This window comes from Ictidomys tridecemlineatus, chromosome 6 (assembly GCF_052094955.1).
Source record: "Ictidomys tridecemlineatus isolate mIctTri1 chromosome 6, mIctTri1.hap1, whole genome shotgun sequence".
In the NCBI taxonomy this organism is placed as follows: Eukaryota; Metazoa; Chordata; class Mammalia; order Rodentia; family Sciuridae; genus Ictidomys; species Ictidomys tridecemlineatus.
In genome coordinates this window covers 45,584,255-45,600,251 of record NC_135482.1, presented here as the reverse complement: position 1 = coordinate 45,600,251, position 15,997 = coordinate 45,584,255, and the positions used below count along the sequence as shown (strand labels likewise).

The following is a 15,997-nucleotide window of genomic DNA, read 5'->3' as shown; positions in this document are numbered from 1 at the left end:
TAGGTATGGTGGTGCACACATGTAATCTCAGCAACTCGGGACACTGAGGCTGGAAGATTCCAAGTTTGAGGCCAGTCTGAGCTATTTAGTGAGACCCTGCCTCAGAAATCAAAATAGCAAAAACAATTAAAAGGCTTGGGGTAGAGCTTCAAGGTAGAGTACCCCCTGGGTTCAATCCTTAGTAACACCAAAAAAAAAAAAAAAAAAAAATTTAGGTCAGGTGTAGTAGGTGTGGTTCCATGTGATACATGTCTATAATCCCAGTGACTCCAGAAGCAGAATCAGGAGGACAGCAAGTTCTAGGTCAGCCTTGGCAATTTAGTGAGACCCTTAGCAACTTAGATCCTATCTCAAAAAAAAAAAAAAAAAAAAAGACTGGGGTAGCTCAATGGCAAAGCATCCTTGGTTCAATCCCTAGTACCAAACAAAAAACCAGAAGAAACAAACAATTCAAGCATATCATGTATTTTAAAAGGATGTTGGGTTGAACTCAGTGGCTCAACAAATTATTGTAAGGGCTAAGCAGCCAGAAACAATGCCTAAAATCACATTGCACAATGATTCCTGCGAGGATGCCAGTACCATCTAGAGACAGACAGACGCCACAGACTGCTCCAGATGACTCTAAATGCTGCCATCAGTGCCCTGGACTTGACCTTACTGCCATTTTTCAATTAGTATGAAAACAAATTCCTTCTGCTCTCTGCTTCTCCTGCTCACTTGTTGCCCATTCCTAGCCTGAGCTAGCTCTATATTTGGCAAAACACATGTCTTAGATATAAAGGAAATATGGGAAAGTGTTGAACCTTATGAAAACATAAGATGGATGAAGTGTTTGACCTTCTGAAATTATAAGATGGGGAAAGTTCAAGCAGACAAAAAGAATGATAAGATTTTCACTGCACTTGTTGTTCTGAATATACTTGTTTAGCCTTTACTATGTATTAGGCACCATGTCAATGTTTTACAAGCAATATCCTCAGAGCTTCCTTACCTCCATTTTACAGATTAAAAATTCATCAAAGTAGCCTGCTTAAGATCACAGTATAATTGGAATACAAGCTCAAAACTGTGACTCCAAAGCTTGTGCTCTTAACCACTGTATTAAACTGACAGTAATTGTTCCCTTTTGGTATATTTAGCTCAGACTTCTATAAATTAATCTGTTAGATTGAGTTCACTAAGCTTAAGATATTGAGCATGTTGTATGTATGTGTTTTGGTATTTTAAAGAAAGTTGAAAATTTGTGGCTTTAATTTATCTTTCAAACCAATGATCGAGTAATTTTCTATTTATTTATTTATTTATTTATTTATTTATTTATTTATTTATTTATTTATTTATTTGGTTGTTTGTTTATTTGGTACTGGAGGTCAAATCCAGGGCTTCACACAAACTAGGCAAGTACTCTAACACTGAGCTATACTCTCAACCTGATTTGACTCTTTATCTCATTTTGTGACTTTTTATAGTTCATTTTGCTACAGGCTACAACTTAATAAAATGCTTTCTTTCTGAAAATCAGTGCTTAGAACCTAGGTACTAAGAGAAAGATCATGGACATGAAGGATAGGGGAGATGGAGAGAACAAGACTGAGGGAGAAGCATCATACACACATAGAGGTTTAAAGGGAAGATAGAGAAAAATACATACGGAAGGAAGGGGATGCACATATGATACCCTATATACTACAAACAGCATTATCATACACACACACACACACACACACACACACATTTTGTTAGTTATAATGGTCAATTGAAAAATGATGGGTCTCTTTCTTCCTCCCAGTTTTAAAATTTGAATCAGTGCTTTTCCTAGAATAAGCTTCTCAATCAGTTTGCATTTTAAATTGACTTATGTATTTTTAGTTCAAACCTAAAAAGTTTAGTAGTATCTAGGAGTAATAAACAGAAGCTAATATTTAACTTGGTGAGTATACAGCTTGGTCCAAGCGGGGGAAATCATAAAAACAAACCCCCATACTTTCTATTATGTCACCCAATCTAGAGTATTTCTTCATAAAATATATCTCTTGTTAATTATTCCTTTAAAAGTACAGATGTGCCCTGATGATTTTTTTGTGTTACCAAATAGCTATTTTTTTTTAATTTTTACTTTTGGGATAAAATGGAAGCTACACTTTTTATAAAAATTGAAGACTGAGTGCCCATCTATACACACATTCATATAGACTGTCAGAATGTGGACTGGTTGCTAGAGAAATGCTGATGTAAGGTAAATATCCTTGAAATTAAAAGTGATCGTTGTTCTCTTAAAGTATTAAAATTTCAGTAAGGAGTATACTGTGTTTTTTGTCCTAATCTCTGTCTGATCTTTCCTAATAAGATGTAAGTTTTATTTGCTGAGAATGGCTTTGAATTTGGGATCCTCCTGCCTCAGCCTCCTGAGCCTCTGTGATTATAGGCATATGCTAATGTCCAGGGGTATTAACATATTCTACTGTTCCACTACTCTTAAATCTTACACCTCTTGTCCAAACTGCTTTAGTAAACCAGCAATCCTCAAATGAGCAATAGTCCTTTTATTAAGCCACCAGGTTTAAAAAAAAAAAAATAGAGCAATGGATGCATAGTTTTATTTTTTAATCTTTGGGTGCATTAGCTAATGATAAATTGATTAATCTATTCAAGAAATGTCCTGCTAGACATGTATATTAAACTAAAATATCATAGATTTATTGGAATGGATAATTCTGGGGGAAGGGAAATCACTATTTATCTATCTATATTTTTATTTATACTGGGGATTGAACTCAGGGGCACTCGACCATGAGCCACATCCCCAACCCAATTTTGTATTTTATTTAAAGACAGATTCTCACTGAGTTGCTTAGTGCCTCGTTGTTGCTAAGGCTGGCTGGCTTTGAATTCTCAATCCTCCTGCCTCCACCTCCCAGGACTCTGGTATTACAGGTGTGTACCACTGTGCCCAGCGGATATCACCATTTATAATGTGAACTTCAGTTCTTTCCTTGCTCATAAGCTGCTTCAGTTTCTTTAACTGTAAACATTGTTTTTCCCCTGCTTTCAAAATTATTCTGGTATTTCTAATATGGCCAATTTATAGGGTTTGTCTTTTTTTGCTCTTCTTCCTAGCATTTTTTCCCCTTACGTGGCAGTTAAGTGTAGAATTTTAAGCAAATTCTTGATAAATAGTGAAGTAGGCCCATGTTAGAATAGCCAATGAATTCATTTGGATTGTCTTATGACTATAAGCTTTGTGAATTTCAAGAGAAATAATATTTCATAGCAGTAGTTCAGAGGAAACATATAGCTTATGTTGTGGTTTGAGTTGTATCCCAAGAATTTATATGTTAGAAGCTCTGTCCTCAATGTGGTGATATTGGAATGTGGTGGAACCTTGAAGAGCTAGTAAATTAGGGCACTGAAGGCACTGCCCTCTAAAGGAAGTAATGTCGATTTGGGGGAACCCTGGTTTGTTTTTACAAGTAGATTGTTCTAAAAGAACAAACTGGACCCTTCCTGATTTCAGGCTTCCTGTTTTGCTGTGTGATCTTTTCCACATGCAGTCCTTTCATTACAGTATCATCTGCCACAAGCCTATCACCAGAACTAGAGCCACCTCTTAAAGCCTTGGAATTTCAGCCTCTAAAACTGTGAGACAAAACCTTTTTTATTTTATTTTTTAAATAAAGTGCCCAAGAATCAGGTAATTTGTTACCTGAAAATGCACTATGACATCTTGTTTTGGGATTTGATTTGAGACATGAATTTGCTGGAAACTGGTTAAAGACATTGGGCATTCCTTCTTTGATTGCCCCTTGTACAATCAATGCCCACCATGAGAAATTATTTTAGAGTTTGGTGGTGGGAAACATTCTCTATATCCTGTACTTTGCTGAAAAATCCTTACAGTCTACTCCAAGCAGGAAGAATTCAGGGCGGGGGAGGGGAGGGGGAAGTCATGTTTTTTTGTTTTTAATTTTTTTTTAAGTTGTAGATGATACAATCTTTATTTATTTCTTTTTATGTGGTGCTGAGGATCCAACCCAGTGCCTCATGTGTGTGAAGCTTGCATTCTACCCCTGAGCTACAACCCCAGCCCCTCATAATGTTTTTGATTGACTTGTTTCTGAAGTTATGGATTATCCTCTGGAAAATAAAGGGGCTGAAGTGTGCTTTATAAAAATTGCTTCACTTCTTTCTTTCTTTTTCTTTTCCCCAACTTTTATTTATTTATCTTTATGTGGTGCTGAGGATTGAGCCCAGTGCCTCACACATGCTAGGCAAGCGTTCTACCACTGAGCCACAATCCTAGCCCTGCTTTCACTTCACTTAATGGACTAGGCTGACAATTTCTGGGGGGGCATGTACCTATGAAGATGGCCTCTTTAGGAAGAGGCTATCAAATGCAAAGGCATTTTGGTAGTCCAGTAGAAGAGATAATATTAGAAGCAAACTCACCTTTTTTTTTGGCCGGGGGGATTAGGGATTGAACCCAGGAGTACTTGACCACTGAGCCCAGCCCTTTTATTTTTTATTTTGAAACAGGCCTTGCTAAGTTGCTTAAGGCCTTGCTAAATTCCAGAGGCTGGTCTCAAATTTGTGATCCTCCTTTCTTAGCTCCATAAGTCTCTGGGATTACAGACCTGCGCTACCACATCTGCTTTAATGCCAAGCTATTTTTCATAACAAACATTTTGTGTATTGTATTAAAATTTGTGAAAAATAATACAGCCAGACTCTGATGATGTTATTTATATTTTTATACATCCTTTGTGCATATTGTTGAAAATATGGAGGAAAACTTCTTCTGGAGGTAGAGTAACGGTGTTTTAAGAGTTATATGTTGGGCCTGGGGTTGTGGCTCAGTGGTAGAGCACTTGCCTAATAAGTGTGAGGCAGACTGGGTTTGATCCTCAGTATCACATTAAAATAAGTAAACAAAATAAAGGTATGTGTACATCTACAAATAATTGTATGTTAAGACGTAAAACTGTTTCTTACTAAAAATACATTTTTTGCCTTCTTAGAGTATGAATAGCTAATCTGTATACAGAAGTTTTAAAATATGACAGTCATTCATATTGTGTATGAGTTTGCTCAAAAGGAGGGGAGAGATAAGAGATATTGACTGTAGAGAGACTGTATAATGAAGTTTTAAGAGACAGTGTTTATTCTGTATGCTGTGAACTTTGATGTCTTTCAACTACAAAACAAAGAAGCAAATGCTTCAGGTGATAGTCCTAGTATTGATTTCAAAACCGTACAGACCATTCCATTATCTTTTTTTTAAAAGCATTCTTTTTTTAAACTTTATTTTATTTATTTATTTTTATGTGGTGCTGAGGATCAAACCCAGTGCCTCATACTTATTAGGTGAGCACTCTACCACTGAGCCACAATCCCAGCCCCCATTATCTTTATTTGATCTTAATTACCATGCACAGTTATTTGTTGCTGAGAAACAGTAAATCCTAAATTATTATTATTTTTTACAAATAATGTTTTATTATTTATAATTGTTATCTTGAGAGAATGTGTCCTCTTCCTTTCTCCCTCATCCCTTCTCTCCCTCTTCATTCTTAACCATCAGTGCAATGAATTAAGATTATGAGGGAATTTTTTTAAAGTGTTAATTTTGCTGAAAATCCCAGGACAAAAGTGTTTATAGAACTAGCATTTGTTTTTAGTCTTTTGGGAAACTTTCATCAGTCTGTTGAGTTTCTCCTTTGTGTAAATTAGAAAGTTGTCTTGATATTAAATGGCATAGTTTTTTCAGTTATGGTAATTTATTTCAAGGAATTTTCACTTTTCTCTGAATAATTGATGACATTTCCTGGATAATGTATTCTGGTAGTTAAGGAATCATTTTGATTTTATTTCAGAATAGATATATTGTTTTACTGTGTTATAGGTTGTAGTCATATCAAATAATAATGCTAAGTTTAATGTTCCTAAACAATATTTTCTTTTTTGGTACCAAAGATTGAACCCGGGGCACTTAACTGCTGAGCCACATCCCCAATCCTTTTTATTTTTCATTTCGAGACAGGGTCTTGCTATGGTGGTTAGTGCCTCACTAAGTTGCTAAGATTGGCTTTGAACCCCAGATCTTCTTGCCTTAGCCTCCCAAACTGCTGGAATTACAGGTATGCCCAGTTATAGTTCTTCTTTTGTGAAGTGTTTAATTTATTTGCCCATTTATAAGTGTTTTTTTTTTTTTTGAGGGAGGGGAGTGTTAAGTGTTTTGAGTTTTTTTTTTTTTAATATTTTTTAAGTTGTAGACGGGCACAATACCTTTATTTTATTTGTTTATTTTTATGTGGTCCTGGGGATTGAACCCAGTGCCTCACGCATGCTAGGCAAGTGTTCTACCATTGAGCCACAAACCCAGTCCCCTCACCCCTTGAGTTCTTTATATATTCTAGATTTTAATCTTCTATCAGAAGAGTGGCTAGAAAGATTTTTCTCTCATTCTATAGATTCTCTCATTACATTTTTAATTATTTCCTTTGCCGTGCAGCATTTTAATTGGATGCCATCTCATTTATTAACTCTTGGCATTATTTCCTGAGCTTTAGGGATCCTATTGAGAAAACCATTGCCTGCCCCAGACAAATTTGAACATTCAGTTTCATCATCTAATTCTTGACACTCATGCTGATTGATTTCATTTTACTCTTGGTTTAAAGATAGGCACATAAGAAGTACTTTGTGAACTTAAAGGGAAAATATATTGTTCAGATGAAAGGTATGTGGATAAGTTAGTTTTGGGACAGTTCTAGAGATCTCTTGCCAGAAGTGGTATCTTTGTTTTGGTCTTCAAAGATTGTTTCATATGATCACTGAGTCATACCTGCTCTTTTCTCCCTGGTTATCTTTCTTAAGACTCTGAAGATTGCCAGCCACAGAATACTTAAAAGACACAGAAGACTTCAGCCTAAGGGGAGTCAGTTTATTTAAAATAACAATAATTTGAGCTCAAACATTACTACCATGTTATAGGTGGTTTAGTGAGTTAAGAGTTAGTGAGTTCTTTTGATTTTCTTTAGTGGTCACAGACCTAAAGGTAACATAAATTTCAAGTAAACTTTTCCTGAGGTTACTTTAAACTTTATAATGTAATCACAAACAGAAATCCCTAAAAGAAGTAGGAGGAAAGGGAAAGTATTTCTGATGGTAATTGTTTTTAGATGAAACTTATTTGATTAAAGTCTTCTACTACTCCTTTCTAGAGTTATAGTATAGTTGAGACAAAACAACCCCAAAAATAATTTGTGATAGATATGTTCTTCATTAATTCATTTAAATTTGGAACATACAAATATTTTAAAAGGAATAATAGCCCTATGGATGTTTAGACACAAAGATCTGAAAATTGATGATGATGATGTTGTGTTTGGAGATTACTCTCTCCAAAATTTATAACTTATTTTTCCTCACAAAGCTTAAAATTTATAACTTAAATTTCCACATAATATTCTCTGTCAAATAAGGAAAAACTAAGCAGATACTGTGGACTTGCCCAGGGCACCAGGGCAGATCTCTTTGATGATGTAGTTTGTAAAAAACAAGTCCTAAAGAGAGAAGAGGAGAAGTAAGCCAGAGAGAACTGGTGTTTCAGACAGAGAGAAAAACAAGACCTATGGCCAGTGCGACTTGAATGGAATGAACAAAAGACAGGAGAATTGTAGGAGATGAAATCAGAGAAATCGAGGAAGGTGAGTGGGTGTCAAATTATAGTTCTTAAGGGCCTTTGTAAGCGCTTTGGCTTTTGTGCCAATGAGGTGGACTCAGTTGGATGGTTTAAGCAGAGGAGTGACATGATCTGACATTTTTTGAAAGTCAAAGTCTTGAAGTCTGACTGACTTATTAAGGTGACTGAGAGAATCTGGAATATTAGACAGGGAATGATTATAATAGTTTAGATATGGAATAAGGTGGCATGGACCATGGAAGAACTGGTAAGAGTGGCAATATTATGGATATCTTTTGAATTGGAGTTCCTAGGAGGAACACTTCATGAATTGGAATGAGTACTTCTCCACACAATGTCTACTTGTCTTATCTTTTTTCCAGTGATTGAACTTAGCTGCACTCAACCACTGAGCCACATCCCCAGCCTTTTTTTGTATTCTATTTAGAGAAAGGTTCTCATTGAGTTGCTTAGAGCAAGTTGCTGTGGCTGGCTTTGAACTCTGGATCCTCCTGCCTCAGCCTCCAAAGCTGCTAGAATTACAGGTGTGCCACACAGCACCTGGTTTATCATTTTGTTTAAATAATTTTTTTTAAAGATGTAGTTGAGAACATACATTTATTTATTGATTGATGGTGCTGAGGATTGAACCCAGTGCCTCACACTTGCTAGGCAAGTGCTCTACCATTGATCCACAACCCCAGATCAGGCTGTCATTTTTAATGGTAAGATTATCCTGTGTTCAAATTTTCTTAGCTTAATCCATGCATTATATTTCTTTTTACCCAATGGTTTTGGCAACCACTGCTCATTTTCTAGGTTGGTTATTTCCTCAGGACTACAAAATGGTGATGTTTTAATCCCAACATTTCTTCCACAGTTGATATTTTGAGACCCCCAAAAGAAGACCTGTCATTTATTGACTACTTGATTACTCTGGAGTACTGTTCAAGTAATGTGTGTGCCTTAGCAACTTCCAAAAGTGAATATATTTTTAATGTATTTAATGTTTCAGTCAGTGGTAGTCATTATCTTTTTGATGTTCAAGTTGACTCACCTTTGGCTAGTGGGTACCTTTTGTCCTTCAAATTGGCTTTATGTCACTTTTTCCTACAATCCTAGTAGTCTTTAGTAGCTAGCTTCCTAGGACAACAAATACCCCATAGTCTTGGTCACTTTAAGTGGGAAATGATATGGAGAGACCATAGTTTACAATAGGAGTGGTTTGTGACTGAGTAATATCTGTTTTAAGGCTTTTTCAAGGGAAAGGGCGAGGAATGGGTATTTATTTATTTTGGTACTGGGGACTGCACCTAGGGATGCTTTTCCTCTGAACTACATCTCTAGCCCTTTTTATTGTTTATTTATTTATTTAAAAATATTTTTTAGTTGTCAGTGGACCTTTATTTTATTATATGTGATGCTGAGAATCGAACCCAGTGCCTCACACGTTAGATAATTGCTCTACCATTGAACTATAACCCCAGCCCTCCAGCCCTTTTTATTTTGAGACAGGGTCTCACTAAGTTTATTTAGGACCTTGTTAACTTGCTGAGGTTGGGCTCTGACTAGCAACCCTCATTCCTCAGCCTCTGAGTCTCTGGGAGTACAGGCTTGTGCCTGTGCACTCAGCTAAGTAGTGGGTGTTTATGAGGTAAATGAATCATAAGTTTATTGATACTCCAGTTCAAATTTCAGATTATAGAATTTTACCATGATTTTTATATTTGAATCTAGTTTTCTTTTGCTGCAATTCTTGATTCCTAATGATAGATATTACCTATTTGCCAATATTTGTAGTAACAAGACTGACTACTGGATATAGTTTTTGAAGGTTTTGTTTTTCCTTTCTCTTACATTTGGCTAAGGATATGTGGTTAAATGTTGTGTTTTAAAAGTGGCTTGAAATAATTATGTGTGGTTATGCCATCGACTTTATATCTTGTTCACTTGTTTCATTCATTCATATATATATTTCATTCACTCACATATATATATGTAGTATTTTCGATTATCTTAAAATATGTCTCTAAATAAAAACAAGGTATAATCTGAGAAATTTTTGCTTCTATCCTATCTCTTCTACCCTACTCTCTATTTTCTGCATAAGCAGCTACTTGGTTTTAGTTTATCATTCCATTGTGGTTTTTTTTAAAGCAAAGGAAGAAAAGCAAATGTGTATTTAAATTTGAATTCCCTTAAGTTTTTTACAAAAAGAGTAGCATTTTGTAAAATACCATTCAGCTATAGAATAGAAAGTAGGAAACTATTATTAAGATCTGTCAGAGCAGCTTTTCACTCTTTATATAAAACTTCCTCTTACTTGTCTCCACAACAAGCTCCTCAAAGAATACACACGTTTAAAAAGGACAAGACCACCACCCAACACATTTGCCAATATTTGGAAAAATTGAATATTCAGTAATTCCCCTTCTAGAAGTCCTTACCAAAAGTGCACCTAACAACATGGCACAGTAACTTATGCTTTTGTTGTTCCGTGCTTAGGACCACATCATCATTATCTTTTAAGTGTATATATATATATTTTTTTGGGGGGGGGAACATTGTTGACATTGATATTGTTGGCATTAACGTTATTGGTTTACAGAGAAACAAAGAGCATTTTGAGATTTTGCTGTTTTTTTTTTTTATACCTTTATTTTGTTTACTTAGGGTTTTTTTGGTTGTTGTTTGTTTTTAATGTGGTGCTGGGTATCAAACCCAGTGCTTCTCGTGTGCTAGGCAAGCTCTCTACCACTGAGCCACAACCCTAGCCCCTGAGGTTTTACTATTTTAAAATACTGTTAGGTTAAATATTTTATCAATTAAACTTAAGTAGTTCATCAGTTTACTCATTTTTTCAGTAAATATTTACTGAGCACTTAATGGCATGATTATCATTGTTCAGATACCAGTAAATAAAACTGACAAAATCCCCTTCTGGGGTTTTTATTCTAGGTATAGTGGGTAAATAGACAAATAGGAAAAAAGTAGCTTATGTATATAATCTGTTGATTTATTGTGTTAAAAACTGCATTTTAAGGACTCCCCTATCAATGTCTACCTTATTTTCCTTTTTGCTTGTTCCAGTGTCTTAATTCCTGAGTCCACTCAGGAATTTTATCACCCAGCTGGGTGAAAGGCAGTGAGGACTGAAGTATTCTGGTCCTGTGGGACAACAGTTCATTTTATATTCCTCCCACCTCATTCTCAGTCTTCTTCATACTTTGTTAGGAGGTTGCTCAAGAATTTTGTTTTGAGGGGTGGGATGAGTGGGGACCAGGGATTGAACCAGGGACACTCGACCACTAAGGGACATACACAGCCCTATTTTGTATTTTATTTAGAGACAGGGTCTCACTGAGTTGCTTAGTGCCTCACTTTTGCTGAGGCTGACTTTGAAATCGCAATCCTCCTGCCTCAGCCTCCCAAGCTGCTGGGAATTCAGGCATACATCACCGTGCCCGGCCTCTCTGTGGTCACTAAAATTTAGATAATTGTCCTTAAAGATTTTAAATATTTTTATAGTATATTCAGTAATCACATTCTTAATAACTGTACCTTTATTTCAGAAATGGCCATTAAGAAGTAGATGCCCAGATACAAAGGTGATGAAACAGTCCATTTGTCATAAAGTAAGATGCATCTGTGGCCTTTTAACCATATTAGTAAGTATAACCAATTTATTTTAACTTTATGGGCATTTTATCTACAATGAAAAATGTTGAATAAAAACATGGTAGACATTGAAAGTATCATCTTGTATTTCTTGTTTTTAATATATTTTCTAGTCTAATTTCAATCATATAGTTCTAGAAAGTCTGTGCTGTACCATTTTAAGAATCATAAAGGTAATATCACTGAATCACAGGTTTTCTTAAAAATATTTTTTTTAGTTGTAGATGGACACAATACCTTTGTTTGTTTATTTATTTATATATTTTTATGTGGTGCTGAGGATTAAACGCAGTGCCTTATACATGCTAGGCAAGCACTCTACCACTGAGCCACAACTCCAGCCCTGAATCATAGTTTTAGAGAAAATATATGGAAAAGAGTCATTATAATACTACTATCCAAATACAACTACTCATAATTTTTGGATACTTATTTTCCTTCCAGTCTTTTGTTCTACAGTTTCGTTGGGTTTTTTTTGCTAATTTTTATGTATTTATTTTTTAACTGGGGGTTGAACCCAAGCGTGCTTATCACTGAACTTAGCCCTTTATTTTTTGTTTTGAGACAAGGTCTTGCTAAGTTGCTTAGGCTTTGCTAAATTGCTGAGGGTGACGTCAAACTTGCAATCTCTCTGCCTTACCCTCCCAAGTCACTGCAATTACAGATATTTGTGTTTTACATATTTTTTGAAATGTAATTATGATCATAGTATTGTGAAGAGTATGGTTCTTGAATATTTCTTCAAATCAAATTTTGTTTAATATTTCTTCAAATCAAATTTTGTTTCAGATGTTTCTATCTAGAATTATAAATGCATCCTTCATTATGGGGTTTCTTATTGGGGTTATGAAAAAAATTGGGGAATTAGGTGGTGATAGTGGTTATGAAGCTTTGACTAAATTAAAAATTTCTATTGAAATGGATGAATTTTATGTATGTGAATTATGCCTTAAAAAGCTTTTAGACTATCAAGTCCTGAAAAGAATAATATTTATTCAATTGCTGATGTTTTAGAATACAAAAATGTACCACAAATCATTTTGTACCTAGCAAACAATTTGATATTCAGTCAATGGAATTGTGTTTTTGTAATAATTAGAAATAAAAAGTTTTTAAAAAGTGAGATAAAAAATGACACAATTTAAAAAAAAATGTTTTTTTTAGTTGTTGATAGACCTTTATTTACTTATTTATATGTGGTGCTGAGAATCGAACCCAATGTGTCATACATGCTAGGCAAGCGCTCTACCACTGAGTTACAACCCCAGCCCTAATAAGTATTTTTATTAAATGAACTTTCAGTATTAGAGATCTACTTTTTCAAGCTTTTATAGTATTGATTCATAATACTCTGAATGTAGTATAGTAACATTTTGTAACTTCATATTCAAGAGGCTATTTTGAAACTAACATCTCAACTTTTTTTTACCTAAAATTGTTTTAGGAACAAAATTGTATCTGTTTTCCTCAGAAGAGAATTCCACAAGGTAAGAAATTGTTAATATAATATGACTAAATGTAGTTGTATATAGGCTTAATAGCTCTTGATTTTTATAGGCTATTTCCCATAATTATTTCATATCTTTTTGATTACTATTTGCATAAATTTATTATTCTTTTTTTTTTCCCTCAGCATTTGTTAGGAAAATACTGTTCTCTTTTTGATGTTAGAATTAGAAGGGTATGATAAACATGGTCACCTTTAAAACTCTACTGCATTCTCATTTATGGAAATTGTATAACTAATGTATTTATTTTAAAATATGAATTCTTCCTAGTAGATTGATTATAAAGGTTAACATCTAGTGTGTGCTTTTAAAAATTCCTTTAAATGCTCACCTTTTGAGTAGATTTTAAGTCATACTTAATTTATACTATTTTTTAGATTTATGAAGAATAAAATGTTAAGTGATTGGTTAGTAAAGTCTTATGTGCCCAAGAACTTGAAATCAAGTATTTGGCAGGTTTAAGAAGTTTTTTGTTTAAATTTTCTCAGGAACTACTTTAGATAGATTAATTCAATCTGTTATTAGAAATGCTTTTACAGTGAATTTTTGAGATTGATAACTATTTCTTAGTATTCACTTTTTTCCTCACCACATGTTCTGAGTGGTATATGAAACTTCCAAATATATCTTTTTCTCTATTTTTAAACTGCTTTAGTTAATTGGGTCAATTTCTGTACTGGTTTGTAAACAAAGAGTTAAAATAAAGGGACCCATTAGCTCAAGGGAGAGCAAATCACCAAGATTTTTTCCAGTTTCTTGTGAAACTCCTTTCCCCTATTTTTTCCCTTACTTCTAAGAGATGAAAGGAAGAGGTCCTAGAACCCTTGTGTAGCACTGTTTGATCTTTGCTATTCAGAGGTGGAGAGGCAGTACTTCAGGAGAAATATAGACCTCTTTCCTTGTATTACTGTGCATAAAGCAAAAACAAATTTAAAAAACTTTAATCTCAGTAAACTTACTGTTACATCTCTATCATTCTTCTTTTGGTAAATGAAATTTAAATCTTTCATATTAGTACAATGCATGATACACCATGGTGATGAATCATAATGTCTGGTACTCTTAGGGTTCTCTTGTAAAGTGTTTGTTAAATATTTATTTTTGTAAGCATCCAGATGTTTTTATAGTTTATTTTATTTTGTTTTTTGGTGCCAGGGATTGAGTCTAAGAGCATTTAACCACTGAGCCACATCCCCAGTTCTTTTTATTTTTTATTTTGAGACAGCGTCTCACAGGTTGCTTGTAGCCAGCAGAGTCTGGCTTCAAACTCACAAGTGTTTGGCATATCAGCCATGTGCTCGGCTATAATTTTATTTTTAGGGTAGAAATTTTCAAGGGAAAATTGTCCCCCCTACCTCTCTTTTTAAAGACACCAGGGATTGAACTCAGGGGCATTCGCCCACTGAGCCACATACATCCCCAGCCTTGTTTTGTATTTTATTTAGAGACAGGGTATCACTGAGTTGCTTAGCACCTTGCTTTTGCTGAGGCTGGCTTTGAACTCACAATCCTCCTGCCTCAGCCTCCTGAGCCCCTGGGATTATATGTGCCCAGCACAACCAGTCATTCTTCACATTTGTATAGTATTATCCTGCTTAGAAAGCAAGGTATTAAAGGGTCAGTGACAATGTTTAAAAAAATGTTAATTATGCATACACTTTAAAAAATGGTTGAAAAGGTAAATTTTGCATCACATAGCATATTTTACACAATTTTGTTTAAATTTGGGGTAACTTATGAAGGGGGAGGACTCTGTAACGTTTTAAATATCAAGTTACAGTAATTCTAATAATGTTGCTCAATTTGTGTTATACCTGTCATCATTGATTCATTAAAAGACTGTTCTTTATTTTAAGTCTATTTCCCATATCTATAAGACCTTTAAATATTTTTAATGTGTATTTTGTGTGTTCTTTTAAGTGTGTGTATGCATTATTGGCATCATCATTGTCGTTATCATTATCATTTTGTGATACTGGGGATCAAACCTAGGTGTCTTACCCTGGAGCTATATCTCTAGCCCTTTTTATTTTATTTTTGAGACAGGGTCTCACTAAATGGCTGAGAATGGTCTTAAATTTGTGATCCTCGTGCTTCAGCCTCCCAAGTCACTGAGATTACAGGCATGTCCACGAAGCCCAGCCCTTGTGCCTATATCGTAATTTATATAAAAGATAGACTGTCACCCTAAACCATGCCTAATATAACTTAAGGAACCCATAGAGCATAAATTACTCTTAACAAACCTTAGAATGAAATGGTTTAACCTCATACATTTCTTTTTCTTCCTTTCATCTCTCCTTTCTTCTGGTACTAGGGATTGAACACAGGGCCTTGTGCATGCTTGGCTAGAGTTCTATCACTGCATTACTTTACGAGCCATATTTTGACATGTGAAAAGGAAATATTATAATTTACCTCTTATTCTTGGATCCCGCTCTACTCTTCCTGGCAAAACTGGCCTTGTTACCCAGTGTTCATCAAGTTTGTTTTGTCAAACTGCTACATTGTATTCCAGGTTATATTTATGAAAATGTTAACTGTAAACTTCCTTAACAGTATAAGGCATCTAAAATAGGCATTTAGGAAAAGGCCAACTTGTGCTTATCTCATCATATTAAAGTTAAAAGAATGTGAGTTAAATGTAGTGAATGTATAGAGGAAGAAATACAGACATCTGTTTAGAAGATCTGCCTATTGAAGATAAGTCAGAGTGAAGGATGATGGACCCTGGCAAAGTGGGGCATGCCTGTAATCTCAGCAATTTGGGAGGATGAGGCAGGAGGATCACAAGTTCTAGGTGAGCCCCAGCAATTTAATTCTCCCTGATCTTTTAGCTAGAAATTGACAGAATGGTTACTGAAATTTAGCAAGACCCTAACTAAATTGGGTACTGTAGAAAGCTCCAAGTTCATGGTAATAGTATTTACCATAGTAGTTAAAAGAAGACAAAGAAAGGGAGGGGCTCTTGTGAGAGGATGGTATCCTTCTTGACATTAAGCAGAAGATAATGACAGTAGTGATCAGATCTGAGAGTGGCTGCCATTTGTGGAAGAAATTGAAGGCACCTTGTTAGGACAATTTCTTGGTGTGGAAGGAGGGTCATAGGGCACTTAATTCTGGGGTC

The 15,997-nt window shown here is 35.0% G+C and overlaps 1 protein-coding gene across 11 annotated transcripts in view; it reads left to right on the top strand.

The window, feature by feature from the left end:
- The window catches only part of Frs2 (fibroblast growth factor receptor substrate 2), a 121,816-nt gene that overhangs the window by 61,835 nt on the left and 43,984 nt on the right, over positions 1–15,997 (top strand). For 4 of the 11 annotated variants that reach the window (XM_040280334.2, XM_040280335.2, XM_078053160.1 and 1 more), the window contains exons 1-2: positions 11,255–11,352; positions 12,807–12,849. Coding sequence is in view for 1 of the 11 variants with exons in the window: in XM_005328733.5 (XP_005328790.2) it covers positions 11,296–11,352; positions 12,807–12,849 (100 nt within the window). In the remaining 10 variants the exon portion in view is untranslated. Of the gene's footprint in view, positions 1–11,254; positions 11,353–12,806; positions 12,850–15,997 lie in introns of those variants that run through there. The other 7 variants (XM_078053159.1, XM_078053164.1, XM_078053161.1 and 4 more) reach the window with 3 other exon arrangements.